The sequence below is a fragment of the Ammodytes marinus genome (assembly GCF_949987685.1).
Source record: "Ammodytes marinus genome assembly, chromosome: 16".
In the NCBI taxonomy this organism is placed as follows: domain Eukaryota; kingdom Metazoa; phylum Chordata; class Actinopteri; order Uranoscopiformes; family Ammodytidae; genus Ammodytes; species Ammodytes marinus.
In genome coordinates this window covers 24,100,642-24,121,074 of record NC_137220.1, presented here as the reverse complement: position 1 = coordinate 24,121,074, position 20,433 = coordinate 24,100,642, and the positions used below count along the sequence as shown (strand labels likewise).

General features: G+C 43.8%; 2 protein-coding genes across 2 annotated transcripts; both read right to left on the bottom strand.

Annotated features, from left to right (window-relative positions):
• Positions 1-745: 745 nt before the first annotated feature.
• On the bottom strand, positions 746-3,416 carry cbx8a (chromobox homolog 8a (Pc class homolog, Drosophila)). Its single transcript, XM_080044180.1, has 5 exons — positions 3,259-3,416; positions 3,088-3,131; positions 2,614-2,679; positions 2,117-2,183; positions 746-1,712 (listed from the first exon to the last, which is right to left on the bottom strand). Exons 1-5 carry the CDS (start codon positions 3,325-3,327, stop codon positions 873-875), a joined length of 1,086 nt encoding a protein of 361 aa, XP_079900306.1. The 5' UTR covers positions 3,328-3,416; the 3' UTR covers positions 746-872.
• A 5,763-nt stretch (positions 3,417-9,179) lies between these two features.
• On the bottom strand, positions 9,180-17,271 carry cbx4 (chromobox homolog 4 (Pc class homolog, Drosophila)). The gene is made up of 5 exons (XM_080043194.1): positions 17,079-17,271; positions 16,922-16,965; positions 16,128-16,193; positions 13,760-13,826; positions 9,180-12,156 (listed from the first exon to the last, which is right to left on the bottom strand). The coding sequence occupies exons 1-5, from the start codon at positions 17,145-17,147 to the stop codon at positions 10,687-10,689; spliced, it is 1,716 nt and encodes a 571-aa protein (XP_079899320.1). The 5' UTR covers positions 17,148-17,271; the 3' UTR covers positions 9,180-10,686.
• Positions 17,272-20,433: the final 3,162 nt, after the last annotated feature.

Below are 20,433 nucleotides of genomic sequence, written 5' to 3'. Positions count from 1 at the left end.
ACGATAAGTTACTTAGTTTTAATTGGTCGACGGAAACCCCACAGCTGTTATTATATAGGCCTATTTGAAGAATAATTCAATTGCGTTCAACGCTTCTGTAGGCTACTGCTATTTATGAAAAACATATAGTCTACATCGAAATAAACGTAAATGCAAATTAAATGTAGGATTTCTGCGACCTGAGATCAGGCCCTCGTTGTCTTGATTGAGTCACAGCAACTATGTAGAATACAAAAAAAGTGCCAAATAATGCTTGTTTCAACTGAATCCAAATTTGAATATCTCATGTGATCAGCTCTGTTCCCGAAACGTGAGAATAAAATATAAAAACTAAAAAAGTTGTTCAGCAGGAATATTCTTCCCCAACGAATTTCAGAACACGAGCTCTGCACAAGACAGCAGTAAAAACTTGTACAGAAAATACAAATTTTAACTGTTTTAAAGACTTCAATAGCCCACTTTATTCAGGTCTTATAATTATGTTAAGTATGTTTAATTGCCCTGTAATTAAATATCACAAACTCTAAGTTGAATTGATTATTTCGATTATATGACATGAAGCAAACCACAAACTTTCTTAATGTGTGAGTTTAGAATAGGCTATGATCTCTGTTACAACCAAATGAACACTGTGGTGCTCTTCTTCCATATAACTCTGATACGCTTGTCAATGATGACATGGTTTATGGATATAGAACAAACAAAACACGTCACTTTAATTATTTTTTATTTCTCAGCAGCGTATTAAATATTTGTATGTACACGTTGGAAAGATAGAAAAAATATAGTATTGAAGTGGGACTGTTAGTAAGTAGCTCGTTAAACAATTATTTGCGCATACATCCTCCTCTATAATCCTCCTCTATAAACGCTCATCGCTTCGCTCTGAAAAAGCCTTTGTCCGTGCTGCTCTCTCTGATGGTGACTGTCAACAGGTTCATGGTGACGTCTGTCACCGTCACACTGTCCAGGCTGGTGAGACATGGGCTCCAGGATGAGGCTGCAGGCCGCGACTGTGTAGTGGACTGGTGTGTGGAGATGACAGGCTGCTCCTCCGCCTGCTCTCTCTGGGGTTCTGCTGAGAGCTTGAGCTTTCTGGACTGAGGAACAGGCATCCTGGTCAAACAGCCACTCACCCGTCCCCTCTGATCACCTCTGCGCACATCTGGGCTGATTGCGCAGTTAAAAGACAAGCCGGCTACGTGTCTGTGCTCGCTGCTGGCTTTGGGAGTTATCGTTGTCTTCTCCTGGAACCTCTTGGTCAGCTGCAGGAGACTGTGGTCTGACGTCTCGCCGTGTTGACGCACCACGCCCCGGGCCATTTTGAACAAATCTTGTGACACCGCGGGCTCGTCCATGAGCCTGCTCCGTTTGGCGTCCGGCGGCTCAGCTGAGCTGAATCCATCGCCTGTGTCATAATGTAAATGCTGCTTCGGTTTGCGCCCTCTCTTTTTTGGTAATTGGACGGATTGGTGGCCCGTCACAGCGGCCGGTGGAGTGGCTCTGGGTCTCCTCTCTGGCTCTGGCGGTCGCACGCAGACACTTTCCCCTCTGTTTACCGCGCTCGGTGGGAAGATTGTGGGAACCACGGCGCGTAAACCCTCCCGGGCCCTCGGTGTTATGACAGGCTCCGGGTTAGGATAGGAAACCTGGAAGCCCCTGGGAGCATCTCCTCGAAACTCATACGCCTTTTCTTTGGCTTTGGCTTTAGCCTGCAGGACAGAGCAAATAAAGTTTATGAGAGGAGATCTTTTCCCAGAGATGGAAATCTGAAGTCTCCTGAGTATTAAGCTTCGAGCAGCTGGAGATCTGTTTGGTTACACGTGTAAAGGTTCAAGGCCTCGTCCTTAAGCTGCTTTGTCAGGCATGACACATATATTGTATAAAGGATATAAAATGTATAAATGTAGGCTAAACAATCTCAAGGAAATCACTGAACAAATTAAAGTGTTTCTTTTGGGTTGCCAATCTTATTCCACTAGTTTGGAGCCCATCACTTTCTTAATGAATACTTGGCACATCATGTAAATTATTCATTATTAGTACGCCTATCGCCTCGAAAGGCGACATGATGAAATGGATGAAATGTGAAATGCGCAACCAAAGATTCACCCACCTTCAAGAGAAATGTCTCGGGTTTGGGTCCCCTCTTTTTCGGTCCAAACAGCTCCCGTTCGCGCTCCCTGTTGAAGGTCAAATCAAAAAAAGATTAATTACAAAACATTAAGATTTTATTATCTATGTGTAATTCTTTTTTTCTTTAGTTTATAGTTAAATCGGTCGAAAATATTTTCCAACCAAGAGCCAAAATCTGCCAAGTAGAGAGAGATTTTCCCAAGTTTGCGGGACAGTTTTTATTATGTGTTCTATTTTGTACAAGTGTCAGATTAAAGCGTATAACCAGTTTGTGAAGGGGAAATGGCATGAAACCGTGAAACCAACTGAACTGGAAACTGAATCATCTCGCTCCACTGACACTTATAATCACTTCCCTTACGAAAAACAGCAATAAAATATCAAAATCTTGATGTGTCTTATGTTTGTGTAGCGCTGGGCGTACTGTGCCATCTCGTTTGTGCTGAGCGGCCTACTGCTGCGCTGTCAAACCCTCACCTCTCCTCGAAGGCAGCAAACAGACGAGCATCCAGGATGTTTTCCTCCGGCTCCCAAGTGCTGTACCTGTTTGTCACGACAGCGAAGAGGAGAGCTTTCTGTTACCACACATTGAACAGGGACGCACGTCAGCGCGCGCACACACGCAGTTCAACACTTTTAGCAGAGCAATCTCACCGCGATTACAGACTACGTAGCGGGCATTGTCGCATGGTGAACCCAACCAATGCTAAATGCTAGTGTGGATTTTCATAGGTCCCAGCGGGCTCAAGCTCTGGGGATATTTACAACCCAAATGAGCGGCCACGCAGAGGCCATCAGACGCAATGGACTGATCTACAGCACGCAGAGCAGATGATATGATTAAAGAAACAAACATCCTCAAACTGAAAAGCGACAGACTGTGAGGTGGTGCAGTTGTACGCGCGGCCAGGATGGAGCGCTGTCCTTCACCACCTCGGCTTTTTTACTCACTTCTGAGACCAGCCCTTCCATTTCACGAGATATTCCCAGCGACCCTGCAAAAAACAGAACCGTAATACATTCAGGTTAGCAGAGAATTTGCCTGACGGCGCCGCGCAAACAAATGGTTGCGTAATAGCTGTGCAGACACAGCCTGCGGGGGGAAAAACGCAGCGAATATACCCGTCTGATTCGCCGTTTAATGATGGACTCGGCTGCGAAGACGCTCTCACCGACAGCCGACAGCTCCATGATTCACCATGCACCTCGTTTTATTTCTGTCTCTTTTATTATTTTTGGCTTTTCCCCGCGTCCCTCTTCTGCTTGTTTAATTCCGCACATCCCATAATACGCAATCTGGAGCGGACGTCATCACGTCTTTTTCTGTTGCCATGCACCGCGGTCGGGTAGGACGGATCGCAGTGGAGCACATTGGCTCAGTTGTTGCTACGTGCTCCGGGTCTGTGAGTGGAGGGGAGGAGTCCCGCTGCTCTGGCTGCTGTGCAGGAATGTCTGGCACAGTGGGACAAGCGAAGTCAGAGGCTCCCGGAGCGGATCCTCGGACCCCCTCCCTCCCTCCGGAGGTCCCCAAAGGGATCCGTGGAGACCAAATAGAAAAAACAATCACCGGTTAATATCACAAGCAAATAGAAAAATGTAATATTTAACTAAATAAGAGAAGGGAATGGCTGGTTTAATAAAAGGGTTCGTCCTCGCAAACAAACCATTTACCTAAAGCCTCTGTAAATATTAGTTTGTAGGTATAAAATCATGAATAATTCAACAATAAATTCCAAAGTAGCAAATCACAACATCGCTGCATTCAAACAGTGCCAAATGGGAACATACATGGTCCAATAGGCTATGTCTCACATGAGGACGCGAGAGGTAAAACCGTTCACTAAGACACACTTTGATTTTGATTGGCCCAGTTTTATTTTTTCGTGATTGGTTAGCATATTTAAAATAATTTGTTTTACAAGATATTCGAAAACACATTTCATGAACAATTTCAGCCGTTTGAAGGTTCACTTTGCTAAAAAAAAAAAACAAGAACAATTGAAGGGCCGAAGAGCTCCAATGCGTAATTGGACTTTGGTGAATATTTTACGCATGCCGCGTCAGCTCACAATCTTTGTTTGGCGCACAGAGAATGTTGATAACAGAGTGAAGTGCCAATTAATAATAATTATTATTATTATTATTATTATTATTTTATGGTTTAAATTGATCGGTTTATTGATAAAAACCTATTACATATATATTTCTTTAATATTTAAGACCGACCAAATGACATGAAAATAAACTATGATTAAAAAACGACCGCTTTAATGACGATTTCTCCACTCAAATACAAGCAGAATAGTCACACCTTTTAAATCAAGACAGTTTTTATTCTGAGGGCTAATTGATAGAATTCAAGTCCAGGATGAGTTGTGTTTTGTCGGAACGCCTTAAGCTAAAGTGGAACTGTATCTGATGGACTGGACTTCAGGCAGCATGGCAGAGCTGAACTGATTTTATTGTTCTTTTTTTTCTATTAATCAAACCAAACAAAACACAGAGAAACAAATGTATTTCTGTAATCAATGGGAAAAAAATGTGCATCAATAGACACTAATGATGTCTCATTTTATTTAATTGAATATTCTACTTGTATGAGAGTGGCCGTGAAGGCATGTTGTTGCTGAGATTTCGGAAGAGGTCAGATGAACTATAATTTACAAATAGTATTATAACAAACATCCTCATTATTAAAATTAATATTATAAATATTATAAATATTATTATTATTATTATTATTATTATTATTATTATATATATTTTTTATCATTACTATTAGTTGTTTGTGACTGATGTTGACCCTAAGAAATTAATCAAAGCCCTGATAATTTAACATAAATTGTTGGTATTTCTGCAGTCAGTAGCAAAGTATAATAACATTACAAATGATTTTGTATAATGTAATAATTTAGATAATAATAACATTAATTTTTTCATTTTTTGCCCAGAAGTCAGGATTTTCTGGAAATTATTAAACATCTATTTTGGTCCATGATGATAACCTTCACTCTGAATATTAATCTCACAAATTAATAACATGAAACTAGAGAGGAGTGCCGAGCTGTGACTTCATTTCTTGTCATTTTCTCTAGGCCTTGAAAGTCCTTTCCCCACATTTATCAGTTATTCTTTTTCATTGATATACTATACACAATAATAGGTTTCGCCACAGAAAAATGTAACATCTAAATCTGGCTCAGTTTACACCTGCAGACCCCCGGGCCATGCACATCCAGCCGTTCACATAGACGCCAGTTTGGAAACGGATGCAATGAATTAAAAATGCTCTAAACACAACATACCAATACATTATTTCAATTTTTATTTTTTGTTCTTTTACTTCTATCGTTTGTCTATATAAAATGAGCACAGACACAGACACATGAAGGCCGGTGAAAATGTAATCTGGTCTGAAGCCCCCAATCAACCAAAGGGTTTGTCGAGACTGAGACTAAATTCTCAGAAAATATGATCATAATTTGGCCACAGTGACGACTTTAACAATTATTTGATATAAAAGGTGACATCTCAAAAGACATAGCCTACTGATCGTTATTCGACACAATTATTATAGAAAACATTTATTACAAATGTAGGCTATTTCTCCCCATTCAGCATCATCTGCGCCTTTCAATATCTGTGTTGTAAACCATGAAAGCCCGACATTAATATTCAGCTTTAAATGACATCCTTCACAGCAAGAAAAAAAAAAGGCCGGGTGTTTATCAAGTTGAATTATTGCTGAGTTTGATCGGATGTGGGAACATTTGGTGCAGATGTGTAAGATGAAATGGCATCTCACGCGGGGAGGCGGCGTGCCCTCTGTGGAGCGCTAGCGGCAGCGTTTTATCAAATATCATGTCAAACATATAGCTGACATATATTTCACTGGCTGCTATCGGTCTGTTTGATTCCTGCCCACTCTGGAGCAGACAAAGACGGGCGCGCCGCGGAAAAAAAGATGTGTTGTGGCTGCCGTCGAAATATGAACCACCATTTTGATAGTCATAGCCTTTTAGACCGACATTTCCTGTCGGTGCTAGAATGGCTCTAGCCCGCGCTGCTTGTGTTCACAGAGAGAAAGACGACGGGTGCGTGTTGAGGGGAAGCAGCCTCACGCTCTCTCCATATTTGGCTTCGATGAAAAAGTGGGTCTACAGGAGCCGCAATGGCGACAGCCGCACATGAATAAACAGTGCTGGCTCTGTGAGAACATTATTGGCTCTCTGGTTTCTGGGCAACTGCTGCTGCTGCTGCACACAGCTCGCTGTTCACTGTCCTACTTACCGGGCGACATTTTAGACTGAAGGTGGCTCAGACAGAAAAAAAGAAAAAGAAAGAAAGTGATACAAAAAAAAGTGAAACCATTAAGTGTGAAGCCGTGTGGTTTAGAATTAGACAGCATCCTTTAACGCGCAGGTCCTCCCCGACACCACACCACAGCTCCAGCTCTCGTTTCTCATACTAAAACTATTTCGGTTTCTAGGTTGCATTTATTTTCGTGTAACAGCTGCTCCTACATATTGTCTACATAGGCCTACATGTTGTGTAACACAACAGCTGCGTTCATAGGCTTCATATTAAACTACAGGCGTTTTCCAGTTGATCTAATTGTAAAGAAAATCAACTCAGTGATTCTACAATTTAAAAAAAAAGCATATACTTATATAATGCTTTGCTATACATGGAAAACCACCTATTTACTTTAGGCTTTTTGATTCTTCAGCGACAGGCCTCCAAACGATCTTGCGGCTGCAGACGTGACCCTGTGGCTGCAATGCGCGCAGAGACGAAACCGACACTGTGCAGGTTGCTGCTGCTGCTGCTGGTACGTACGATGATAAAGAGGGAATGTGAAACATCACACTTGGTCTATAAATATGCCCCCGCCCCTGCTCAACCACGTTTCTGTTTCCTACTGGTGCATGGCATATGGTCACATAGCCGATAGTAGGCCTATCATACAGTATAGTATAGGTCCCGAGCCACAGTGAAAGGCCCCACAGAGAGCCTGGTTTAGTGTGTGTGTGTGTCTGTCTATGAAATTATAGGTCATATATCATCTGATATCTGACTGCCAGCCCGAGTGTTGAAACTGAGGAAATGTGCTCCGTCCTGCGTGTCTTTGGTTTCCCCTTTTTACCCAGTCCCCAATGGGCCTGTTGTTGCCAAGTTAAATCGATTGGTTGTCCTATTGTTGCCCTCATTGGACTACAGCAGCTCACACACACCAGATAAGAGGACGAAAACGCGTCCTTTATGTGTCCGTTAATAGAGTTATTTCGATCACGGATCACTGTCTGTCAGCGAAGTTTGGATTTTTAAGTTGATTAACTCATGTATTTCCCCTACCTCTGCGGTTCTTTCTAATCGAGCGTTTCCTGCGCTATAGATTCAGGAGAAAGGAGATAAATTGTCTATGTTAACGGGTGTTCTGAGGCGGAGAAGAACGAGTCGATTATGAAGTTGAGGTCATTCTTGTGAAATTGCAGCCGCTGCGCAGGAACATTGCGTCTCATGTGCCTCGTGGAGATCCATACAGATTACAGCTCTGCAAAAGACATCGAGGGGCTGTTGGCTGTAGTTGGCCTTTAGGATTTCAAATCGTTTTCCTCGGTCTCAGTTTTGAATTAGAAGGCGCCTCTTCGCAAGAGAACAGCAGAGGGGATTCAATAACCGGGATTTCTATGTTTCTATAGTTTCATCTAAGAAATAGGTGGACATTCTGAGTGGAAAAAACAACCTATGACATCATTCGTTCTACATCTGTGAACCCTGTGATTAAAGGACATGTGAGCTTTGATTATTGATATCATTTAGTGTGTTGGTGAAGCAACACTTCTACCGGCTCCCTTTTCCTGTTTTTATCCTCTTAAAGGTTTGTGTGTCAGCATTCTCTGACAGGCAACTCCCTTCACTAAACTAAAGGAGACACACACACACACACACACACACACACACACACACACACACACATTCCTGGGCCTTTCTCTCTCTCACTCAAAACATACAAGAGTTCATCTTTGTACCAGCCCCAGATTCCAGTGCAACAGCACAACAACTCCCTCCTGCGCTTTCAGCTCAGTATAATGATCCTCCTGAAGGCTGAAAGAGGCCCACCTCAGGAAGGGTCAATATTTAAAGTCCATTCATAAAAGCTGAGCTATGCAGAGTGCAGTTCTCAACCTTTGCATGTGTCACTGCGGGTCTGAACCTACACTATAATGTATGATGATCATGTAGGGAAGATTGCTGTGTCATCGTGACACAAGCCTTTTAGAGAAAACAGGGCCCTGTATGCCTAGAGGCCCTGTCTGCGGACATATTATATTTATGTCATGTAATTGACGCCCTTCCCTGCCACATTGTTCTAGACTGCACACAAACACTCACGAGCCAAATGCTCTGCCCTCCATGAAGCCTTTCTTCTCGATAGGATCTAAGAATTACACAATGGCCTTCGCTTCCCTCCTCCAGTCATGTTATGTGTTTACATTCCTGCTCGGGGGTCGAGAGCTCCAATAGAAAAATAATGCATGGGTAAAGTTTTAATAATATTAGAGCGGCCCGGTGCAGTTATGCAATACACAGGGCCCTTTGTGCAGGATTGTTTGTGATTATGCAACATGATCTTGTTTTTCTATTCATGGTTCACAACCAAGTTAGTGTTTCTGGTGTTTATTATTCCGTTCCTTTTTTCCGTATACGAACAGAAAAGCTCCAGAACAACATTAGTGAGACATCAATCTCTAGAACTGGAATAATACAAGTTAGTATGACAAGGTTTGCCCAGACTGGAGAATAACTATACGTCAACACACACACACACACACACAACGTGCTATGTTTTTCAACCACCGGATATCAACGGAAAAACATGATGTCAGAGGTCATTTCTCTTTCTTTATTGTGAAACATATCGGCCAATGAGCTGAGCCGACGGCAATATGTCAACCAACTCATGGTGGGACGTGCTTCATAACAATCGCTTTGACTTTGGACCGATGACAAAAAAAAAACAAGTGCAAGGAAGAGTGGACAAAGCAAAAGATAGAGAACAGAAAGGAGTCGACAGGTTCAAAATATCTCTCAGAAAAAGGACAAACTGTTCAACGGAATCACTCGCAGCTTTCAGGTGCAAACAACAACACATTGTAAAATTGTTTTTTGAACAAATCAAACGTCAATAAATATGCACTCTTCATCTTTTATTCTTATTATTCTAGCATTCTTACTGCTTTTGCATTAAATGTGCATGGAAGGCAATTTAGACTCAAATGTAGGTTACATCCAACAGCTGTGACATTTGAATTTTTCAGCAGCATAAACAAAACAGCTTGTACTCGTTTGGTGGCGTGTACTAGTGTGTACAAAGCCAGCCCTATAAGCAACTCACATTTCATCTATGTCACGCACTCGTCAATGACCCGGGGAGCTTTTTCTTCTAAAGCAAATAACAGTAACATGTTCTTTCCTTTTTTTCAGATCATACAACATGCTTTTAGTAGCAAAATGAGATGAATAACGCTAATCTGTGGGGAATTAAGAGACTCCGTACAAACTAGCATGTGTTTTTAAAGTAACTCCAGCAATATGTGAGGTCAACAGCAAGGTAATAAATCACAACCTAATTAAAGTGAAGAAACAATATGTCGTATTAACGGGAAGTCACGCCTCCGATAGATGACACATGTTGTTTACTGTTACCGAGCATTGAGGAAGTACATGTCACATTTTATTCCATCAAAGTTTGCTGAAGGCAAAATGTGCAATATATCAAAAGATCAGGTTGCAACCAGAAACAAACATGACGAAGCCAAAAGCTGTTTCTTTAAAAAGGTTGTTGACACAGCCTAGTGCATCCTTAAGACGTGACTGTGTGCACAATGTATCGCAGACACACCTGTTTTTCAAATTTGCATGTCACGGCTCAACATATTTTCTTACACAAACCGCAAACAAAACATGTGACAAAATATACCATTTCAGTCTGCAGGTCCATCTGTCTGGAGTTAAAATCGGTGATAAGACTTAAAAGAGAACAGAGCTGTTCTTCGACTATTGATGACACAAACCAATGTATGAAAATGTAATTAAGTGCTTTCAATTGGATCTCTGATCACCATATATATTCAACGACCTGCTCTCTACCTTCTATCACGACCAAAATAAGTGATATTATTCATACAAAATATGTATAAAGTTTAAACCTTCATACATCTCAGGTTATAAGTTTGGTACAGGTATGAAACAACAGCAAAAGTATCCCATTAAGCTCCATGTGACAGACAAACTGATTTTTTTTTCCTTTTTTTATGTGGAAAATATCCACCTGAATGTATTCGCTCAAATCCTCGAGGGCACTTGCTTGGCTATGACGTCACAGAGGAGTTACAGTATAAAACATTATAAGAAACATATTGAATTTGATTGATAAATTATAAATTTCCACATATACAAAAATCTGATGTCTTTTTACATCATGTACATATTTACAAGATCATCCAATCCGCAGCTAGGTAGTCCAGGTTTTACAAGCAGTTCTCCTCAGAAGGAAACGTATTCCTTGAAGGTGACCGTGAGACTGTTCGTGGTGATATCAGTGATTATGATATTTCCCATAAAAGGGGAGGGTTCTTTAGCGGGTACTTCTTTCGATTTCTCAGTGGATTCCTGTATGTCTTCCGTCACAGGAGGCGTGCTTGTGACAGTAGGCTCCGGTTGTACTTCAGGCTGTACTGCGGGATGTACTTCTGACTGTACTTCCGACTGTACTTTTGACTGTACTTTTGACTGTACTTCCGGCTCCACCTGCGTCTTAGTCTTTGGGCAGCTGAGGTCCATGGGCTCCTCTTGGCTGCCAGAGTCCATGGCCTCATAGGTACATGTAGTGCTGAGGCGCTGGCCACTGCAGTGGAGGTCCATAGGTTTGTCCTGAGGCGGCGCCACCACAGTGCTGGGGACACTGAAGCTTCTGGAGGCCAGGTAGGCTTTGGAAACACCCCTGTCCTCCGCGGGATCCGACAGCTTTCGCTTGCGGTCGTTGGGAAAAGAAGGGATCCGGATGTGATTGACAGATGTGGGGGTTGGGACGTTGGTGTCGATGGCCCAGGACGTCCGGGGGGAGCTGGAGGTCAGCTGCAGGGGCAGATCGTCAGGCAAATCGGCCTGACCGCGAGCCACCTCTGTGTTGTATTCCTCTGCAGTGCTCGGCGAAGGTTTGGAGAAATGTCTATCCTTCGGGGAGCACTTGATAGGATGCTCCGCGGCAGGCGGGGAGCTGCCATCGCAGATCTCTTTGGGGAAACCGTTCTCCGGGTACTCCGCCATTTTGGTTGTCCGTGCTGGATTGTTCTCCGACCGTTTGGCGTTCTGGGGTTTCTGTTCGCTCGACGACTCCCCGTGTTTACCCTTTGCTCCGTGAACCTTGTTACCATCCATATATTTGCTCATGACAATAACAATACGTCCATTCTTGTTTTTGTTCTTGATTATCTTCATTTTGTTGCTAACCGAGCTAGGCAGGGTTGCGTCTTTAGGATTGGGCTTGAGGGCGTGTTCGCTCTCGGCCTCTTTAACGGCTGGTTTCCTCACCTCCACTGCCAACTCTTTGACTTTGCTCAAGCAGCCCGTGTCTTTGTCGCGAACCCATTTCTGCTGCAGGGCCAGCGGTAAATTCCAGCCAGGATTTGAGGGTTTACAGGCCGGTTCCTGAACTTTGACCACCTCTTTGAGCCTGGAGGCCTGTGCTTCGTACATATTCTTGTCAGGCTCATAGTGGTGGTGCTTCTTGCTGTTGAGCTGGTAGATGAACTTCTTCTTGCCATTGTTTATCTGGTCAGCAGGGACCTCCTGGCTGCTGGGCTGGTACTGATGGTGCTTCTTGCTGTTCAGCTGGTACTGCTGAGGCTGGGAGCGCTGGACCTGGACGGGATCCGACTTGACGCTAACCTCTGCGTCCTGAGATGATTCCTCAAAACCAGCAGGAATACAGGATCTTCTGGCAAACGAAGGAACCTTGAAGAAAGAGCAGGACAACAGTTTTAACATTTCACCGATTTGTAGTCCTAATCTTTCTGTCAACTCTAGAATATAACAAACAAAATGGGGAAGAACATGAGAATTCTGGGATCGCTTCAAGTCATCCTTGTAAGGTGGAGTCAGTGATTCCGGAGAATGCTATGTTGTCAGAATCACTTTTTGTCAAAATCAGTGCATATCTCCAGACAATCCCCTAATCGTACTGTGTGTGCGCCTAAAAGAAATCAGGTTTAAATACATGGCCTAGGCTGTAACCGTTCATGGTTGGCCCCCTTTATTCACATACCATTTGTTTACATACAGTAGTTTACAGAGCCTAGCCTGTGAGTTAACACCAGACTTATTTTCAGTGCACACAGAGTACGGACAGGAGATTGAGGAGATATTCACAGATTTTGACATAAACTGATTTTGACAACAAGATTTCTCCAAAATCGCTGACTCCACCTTGAATACAAATACATACTTGCATCAATGACTTGCATCATTGTTCTTAACCGTCTACGCCTGGGAAATGCCTTTCAAACCCCATGACCCCGTTTCGAAACACAGGGTTTAATGTTGTAAATGTGTAGTCTCCAAGGCCAAGCTTAGATAACCCTGATAATATCACTATGACCCCATCAGTGTTGACTTAGCTGCCCCAGATCCTCAGAGCGTCAGTGCAACTATTATCACAACAATGAGTAAAGTTGCGACCGACCGTGTTACAGTTAAAATACCCAAACCTGCACTCTTTACAGGATCAGAAAAAGGATGTAAGCAATCCAATCAGTGGTCAGCTTACAAGCTCCCTCCCACCACCTTATCCCCCCCCTCCTCCTCCTCCCCTTCCCCTTGTACAGGCTGACCCCACCGGGCCGTCAGCGGGGCACTGCAGCGGAACGCTCAAGACGCTCTGGCTGTGACCTCAGGTCAGAGCAGTGCCACCAGACATGTCACGCTCTTTGCCTGATCGCTGGCCACGTGTGACTTTGGCAGAGCGGCTGCGCCTCTAAAGGAGTGACACTGCATAGCAATTAGCTCTGAGTCTCTCCAAATATATTATCACATTTGGCTCAAAATAGGGCCCTGTTAAGACCTGAGCGAAGATAGTCAAAGACAGCTTGACAGAGGGCTACTTTTAGCCATCTATTTTTGTCTTGGGAAACATTTGCAAACACAAAATTAAAGAAAACCATTTCCTGATACGGAATGACCAAAAATAATCAGCTCTCTTGCCATTTAAAAAGAAAGAAAGGCGGAAGTGTGTTTTGCATATAAAAGCTGTTTAGCATGTTATAAATAATGAACATGCAGATAAAACCAGTCCACTCAAGCGGGGCTTACGTAACCCCGGGCAACACAGTGTGAATTGAAATCCAGCTGTAGAACCCCATCCTGTCTTTGCCTTTTCCTACATCTCACTCAATCAAATCCAGAAATAACCCAAGGGCACCGTGACAGTGGCTTCAAAAACAACTGATGGGGCCCCTTCCCCTTCCCGCCCTTAACAGAGTGACACTCACAGAATGACTTGGGGAAGAACATTTTCATTAAAGTCAATCAAAGTTCTGCATGCGATGAAAATGATAATTACCTGCAGTAAAAGATGTTTTGGTTTGGGCCCCCGTTTGCGATATCCCATCAGCTGCTCCTGCCTCTCTCTGTGAAAACAAAAGATAATTACATTTTCTCGCACCGTATTTACCTTCTCTTTCGTTTGACAGACACTGTTTCACCTTCCTACATTAGGGAACCTAATTACATCGCGTAGGAAATGACAGGTTTGACATCTGGGAGTATTCATTCCTTTTTCTTTTACCTATTCAAGGTCAAAAAAGGAATTTGGATTTGAAGGACTAATGATTGGCCACGTGTGACCCGCTGCAAAGCATTATGGTCCTTATTTGCATAGCTCTCCATGGTAATCGGCCCATTCCATATTCTCATTATCCTGGAGAGATTCAATTAAGGCTACAGCAGGGAGAATCTCTCCTTGTCTTTCAAACATCCTCCCTCCTTCCTCTTCTTACATTCAATCTCTAATTAGGGTCATGAGGTAGGGCTGATATGAGATAAACACAACACTGTGGAGTACTTATGCTGCTGTTGAAAACATACAAACCCCCATGGCTTGCACAAAACAACGCCCATCTGCAAATGTAGGGCGATAAATGTCAATAAAACAAACATACATCCCTCAGAAATGTTTTTTACTGAGGGCGGAGGGAGGAAAACATGTTATTGTGCTGAGTAGTCCAAGCACCGTGCTGAAATATTGCTCCCCGATATAAACCTTGACTCATCATTGGCTCATAAATAACTCACAGTGAGTGAAGGCCGGTTGCACAGCGGCTCCCCCAGACATGAGTAAACCCTGCCTATTGTTGGCCTCTTGCTACAGATGTTCAAACTATCATGTGCCAGAAGATTGCCACATACAAACAGTCTACGTTTAAATGCTATAATGTGTGCGATTTCAAACAGCGTCCAACGGGGTGACCCCTATTCACAGAAGATTTGGCAATTACAGCCTCCCTTGTCGGATCCCCTCCCCCATCCTCTGGGAGCAGAGAGGAATCCACACACACACACACACACACACTGCGCAGAGGCAGCGCTCCATGACCATCAGCACAGAGCCAGGCACACACACACACACACACACACACACACAGCCAGGCAGGCAGACAGGCTGTGGGGGAATATGAGAGCGCTCCACTGGAAACGCTGGAAAGCACTGCGTGTCAATTAGCCTTTTCAGAAATGTGAATTCCTTTCCCCAGCCATCATGTCTTTACCCCAGTCCCACGAGCGGCCTGGTGGCCCACAGAGAGGGTCTATCTCACAGGCCTCCTGGGTCCACCGTCCCAGACGCCATGTAGCTCCGCACGCGCCACAGGACTACAGCCACAGCAGCATTTGTATTCATGAGCATCTCTACCTTGGTGATTGACATTTACGTCTTTCCGATGAACTCACGGACCACTTTCAAACCTACTACCTAAATCCAGAGCAGTTTGACAATTTAAAAATCTGGGGTACAAAAATATTTTCCCAAAACATTCAATAGCAAAATAAAGGCGGTAGTTGCACGGGATGTATCAAAATGACTGTTTTTGAAAGGGGTTTTCTCTTGTCTGGGTCCAATATCCATAAAAACAATTTAGTAAGTCACAATACATGTTGTCTAATGTAACATGCTGCAAAATACCCAGATGTTCTGTCCAGAAATGCGGCAGATACAGTACAAGTAAAAGGATGCGATGTTATGCTGATATAAATAGGTAAAAGGATGTCTTCAATTGATGCAAATGATGTACTTTTTATGGTCAGCTGTAGTGTGTAGAATATCAGGGAAATCAGGGTATATGAACTCGGCCTGCAAAAGTGAAGCACAGCTCAGCCTGACACTGGTAGAGATGAGAGTCCCATCAGGCAGCAGCTTGGCCTCCTCACATGAAACCACAACAAGCCACTAGTTCAGCACCTGCTAAGGCTTTACAGTAGCAAGGCAAATGAACAACTAAAAAGAATGATTTGTGGTTTGATCCGCTTTGGGGGGGCATTGCTTTTCCTATTTCCAAATGGTCCATAATTCCCCTTCTGGCAAAAAAAAAAAAGAGGGACAGCTATTTCAGTTCTCTTTGCGAAATTGGGTCATGGCATGCTCTGAGCTGCAAAAATCTCGTCACAAGATGAGAATTTGTTGCAATTTTCGTCTCATAACATACAATCATGCATGTCATCCGATCTTTCCATTCGCATGATTTAGGAATTCTCACTACCACATCCCCAGCCCTTTCCCCCCAAGGAGACAGTCCTGTGTGGAGGGAGAGGGAGAGGGGGAGGGTGGGGGGAGATCAATGATAGAGTTACTGGAGCGCCCCTCCTCCCATGCCCATATATGGTCGTGGCTGAACTGGAGGCTGCGCGGCCTCTTCCGAAGTCCACATCTAGCTCACCTGTGTTGAAACGCGACGAGGAGACGCGGGTCAAGGATGTTTTCCTCCGGTTCCCATGTGTTGTATCTGCAAAGGGAAAGCAAACAACTGTCAGAGATATCACGTAGGGACTTTCTTGTTGACTAACTGATCTCACTCCTACACACACACACACACACACACACACACATTCCCACATATTCACCATAACTGTCTGCAGCCAGTGCAAAGACGACAGGTAGGACGGGGCTCAAGTTTAATGCCATAATCTGTTTTGGTTTATTTTCCTTCATCAAGATAAATGTGCAAGACCATGGGTGAACAGCTGATAATTCCCGCTATACGGCACATGAGCCATGAGTAGCCCAACTGCAGGGCAAAAGAAAAAAAAGAAAGCCATACACATATTGTTGTATCATGTTCTCCCCAAACGGTCCTCCGCCAAAATACAGTCGGCCATTTTAGCACCACTGTCTCGTAAATTCGCTGGCAGAGCAGAAATAATTAAAACGGGATTACATGGCTGTGCCTTCCCCCTTCCCTCGCATAAATTAGTGAAGGCATCCGCGGATACACTGAAACGCATACCGAGCGCGCTCTCCCAGTTTGCGCACACTCACACTCTCTCTCTCTCACACACACACACACACACACACACACGCACACGCACACACACTACGTGCACGCCGTTGATAATTGTCTTATTTTTTATTTTTTTTAAGTAACGACACTTGATTCTGTTGCAAAAACGATGCATTTTTTACCCCTCGGCATTGCTAAAGACACATCGAAACAAATGTTGCATTCAGACTTACTTGGGAGACCAGCCTCGCCACTTGACCAGGTACTCGATCTTGCCCTGTGATGGTGGAGAAAGGGAGAGAAAAAATGTGGTGAGGCTCATGTCCATCGCAGATATTTCCACGTCCGTAGCGCGTATTTTTCGTTTTTATTTTTCATGCAAACGGTTACCTTGCGGATGCGCTTCTTTTCGATGCCCTCTACCGCAAAGACGTGCTCTCCGGCGGCAGGGAGCTCCATTCTCGCCTGAATCCGTTCGCAGCGGACGGGGAGATCTAGGGGAAACGTTGGCTACGCACCCGTCGATGTGCCTTCCGCTCGGTGCGTGCTGTGCGCGCTTGGTAGTTTTCCAGTTGTATCCAAATCCAACTGTATATTCCCTCCACCTCTCTCTCTCTCTCCCTCCCTCTCTCTATCTCTCTGCACACTCTACAGTCCTCGATGTGGGCACATAGAGATATTTCACAGTAGTGCAGCTCTCTTCGTGCAATAGCTTCGGCTGGGTGCGTGACGTCAGGAGGGGAGGGGGTAGGTGGGGACCTTGCACAGAGGTTGAGGAGGTTTATCCCCGTGCGTATAACTGGACAGCAGGAGGGATCTGTGGAAATTCAAATCTCGTCACCAGGCTACTGTCACAACACATATGCACACAAATCCACTTTACGTTGTTTCGTTCGATAGCAAAGCTGCATGGGAACTCCTCCTCCAACGGCTGATGCTCTATACTCATGAAGGAGGAAAAATACTTTTGAAGTTGGAGTGGAGTTTTATTCAAATGCACATCCTGTGTGATCATTTAATAGGAGATGCATTTACAGAGGAGAAAAAAATAACACAGCTCAACAATAAAAGATGACAGTCTGTTACCACAGCATCAGACATTTCTATTGCTGCAGAAGTGCACCTGAGGGAAGTGAAATGACCAAGTGTGTTATCAGTGTACCGTTGAACCGATCAAAGGCCTTGTACAACGACGATAGCACCATGTCACCAAAGCTTTTTTTTTAACACTCTGTACTGAGGTACCGTTGAAAGACACGTTCCCCTTTTGTTTCCGATCCCTTTACTGCAGCATAGTTTGAAGGCTCTATGTGCAGACGGGTTCTTTTAGCTTACACCTCAACCTGTTAACAGCACCGTGCAATATAGGTCACACACTCACAGATCGTCCAAACCAGTGCCACGTCCTCTGGGCTGAACTGTCATTTATTTGACATACAGCAGAGGGTTGCTGTGCAGCCTTCAGTCTACCTGTGGTAACTTTTCTAATGGTGAACTCAACTCAGTGTTCAGCTCGTTTCTCTTCCAAAAACATCATTACAGCCTTTTATCGGTTGTGATGTTGGTTGTTACGCGTCTATCTTGACAATTTAAATCCATAAGCATAAACCACATCACCAGTGAGTTTGTACTCCGTGCTGTAAATGTCATCCATGTGAAGCCAGCGGATTTATGGGGGACTTAATTAGAAACATGAGAGAACATAAATGCTCGTATTAGGCTACTTGAAACAAATGCCTGGTTGTGCGCGTAAACTGCGACTTGTGCGCATGGATGTCGTCGAGAAAAGGCAAATTTCGTTTGGGTAGGTCACACTGATCGCGCCTAAAGAGAATTAAACGAGCTGAAACCGAAGCTTTGCATGCTCCAAAAATAATTCAGCAGCGCAAGGGTTAAAACGAAGCCTCTTTGCAGAGCGGCAGCGGCCAGCCTATTAAATACAGGCACGATATATCTCTGCCCTGCCATATAAGGCAATGAACAAAAAGCGCCGAAATACGGCGTTTTGCGCCTATTAATTCCCGAGTTTCGGAATGGAAATGGGTGCAGGAGGTGGTTAAGACTCTGGCTTTTGCAAAAGTGCTCGGTTAAAACTCCACATTTTCGCCATATTCCTGTTTTTTCCCTGTGCCCTTCAGCCGCGGCCAGGGAGCGCATACGCCCTGCTTCCCTAGCAACAGCATGAAAGGAGAGAGAGAGACGGAGAGAAGCAGAGAGACAGAGAGAAAGAGGCAGAGAGACCGAATTTAAGTTTGTGACACACACAACTGTGAATGTCACCAATGGAGCTGTCGTTTCCTCAAACATTATTCTTTCTCCGAATAGCCTTCATCATCTGCAATCGAAATGCATATGAAAAAAACGGATTTCTCAGGGCTTTGTAACATTTTGAGAGTTGGAGGTATCCACTGTGGGCTCTGTTTACTCACCAGGTACCCAAAACACAAATTACGTATCATTTTTTGTTTACATAACGGGAATGACGCCTGTAGCCTGCGTAAAGACAGATACTCATTTAGAAAACTTCTGTCGGCAGGATCTGATCCCAGCTCGATAATAGACTATAAAGACCTCAGACGATTTGGCAATGCTTCCAAAAAATATGTGTATATCAATAGAGATAATCAGAGTAGGCTTCAATCATGTGACATTAGCCTACCCTAAAGTCAAGCGGCGTCACTACGCAGCACGTGCGGGGTTGTGTCTTAATTTGCTGCAGCACAGGTTGCACATCAATTCTGTTTGAGGAGTTGGAAACCATTCGTTTACTCTTTAAAAAAATATATTTTAACCCCGTCTGTCAGAAATTGGTTTGCTGAGGGGCTGCATGTGTGTATGATCCATAATGCCCCGACATACCATTTTTTCCATATCCAAATCAAATTATTTAAAGTACTGAGATATGTATTTTCACCGTAAACTCCCTTATAAATGTGTAGGCTACATTTACAGTGCTGTTTGGCCCCGCGTCCTCGCGCAACTTCTGGAATGCGCCCAGGTGAGTTCGTGTTCATTTTTGCATTTGTTCACCAGTGACCAGTTTGCATTCGAGATGCTGATAAAACAGGTTGACTGAAAATCAACAGTTTTTTTATGGCTGAGAGGTTATGGCCGATAGCTAAAATCCAACTGTGCAGAAGGCCAATTAAAAATTCACAAACACTTCAAATTAACTCATATTAAACGGCGCAGATCAGGCTCATCTGTTCGAGAAATAGTTTTGGAAGCTGCTCAGTGCCACATTTAACAGCGTACAGACGCCTCAGGTGCATTTCTTTAAATGTTACAGTCATTTGCGATGCGAGAAAAATCCACTTTCTAACTTGTTATTGCACTTTTTAAATGTTGTTTCAAAACTGTCCTTCTGTTCCTCTCTCTGGGGGGGATTTTTTTTTTTTTATGTTTCATGAGTGCCTCTGTAGAAATCTTTCTGCGTTTATTTTGTCCTTGCTGCCCCCCCTCAAGGTCAAATGAGCTGTTATCTCAAACATGAGGATAAACTCAGGGTCAGCCAGTCTGTTTTCTATCTCCCGCTTGAAAGGACGTACAGTATGACGTTATTTTTACGTCAAAAACCGGGCTCGTTTGTGTCACACAGAACACATTGGAAAGAGCAACATAACATTTATCTGCAGAAAAATACAGCAACTTTTAATATTGCAACTCTCAACTCTGGTCTGTGAGTTTAAAGGAGTTGGTCTGATGGAGCTGAGGGAGAGATTACACACAGGTCAAGGGCTGGAAA

Bases quoted from the DNA above. Each gene is read 5' to 3' on its own strand.
- cbx8a (XM_080044180.1), bottom strand. From the start codon at position 3,327: ATGGAGCTGTCGGCTGTCGGTGAGAGCGTCTTCGCAGCCGAGTCCATC. The intron at 2,680-3,087 runs GTGAGTAAAAAA...CGTGACAAACAG, and splicing joins TGGAAGGGCTGGTCTCAGAA to GTACAGCACTTGGGAGCCGG. The intron at 2,184-2,613 runs GTGAGGGTTTGA...GACCTTCAACAG, and splicing joins TTTGCTGCCTTCGAGGAGAG to GGAGCGCGAACGGGAGCTGT.
- cbx4 (XM_080043194.1), bottom strand. From the start codon at position 17,147: ATGGAGCTCCCTGCCGCCGGAGAGCACGTCTTTGCGGTAGAGGGCATC. The intron at 16,966-17,078 runs GTAACCGTTTGC...CCACCATCACAG, and splicing joins AAAAGAAGCGCATCCGCAAG to GGCAAGATCGAGTACCTGGT. The intron at 16,194-16,921 runs GTAAGTCTGAAT...TTCCCTTTGCAG, and splicing joins TGGCGAGGCTGGTCTCCCAA to ATACAACACATGGGAACCGG.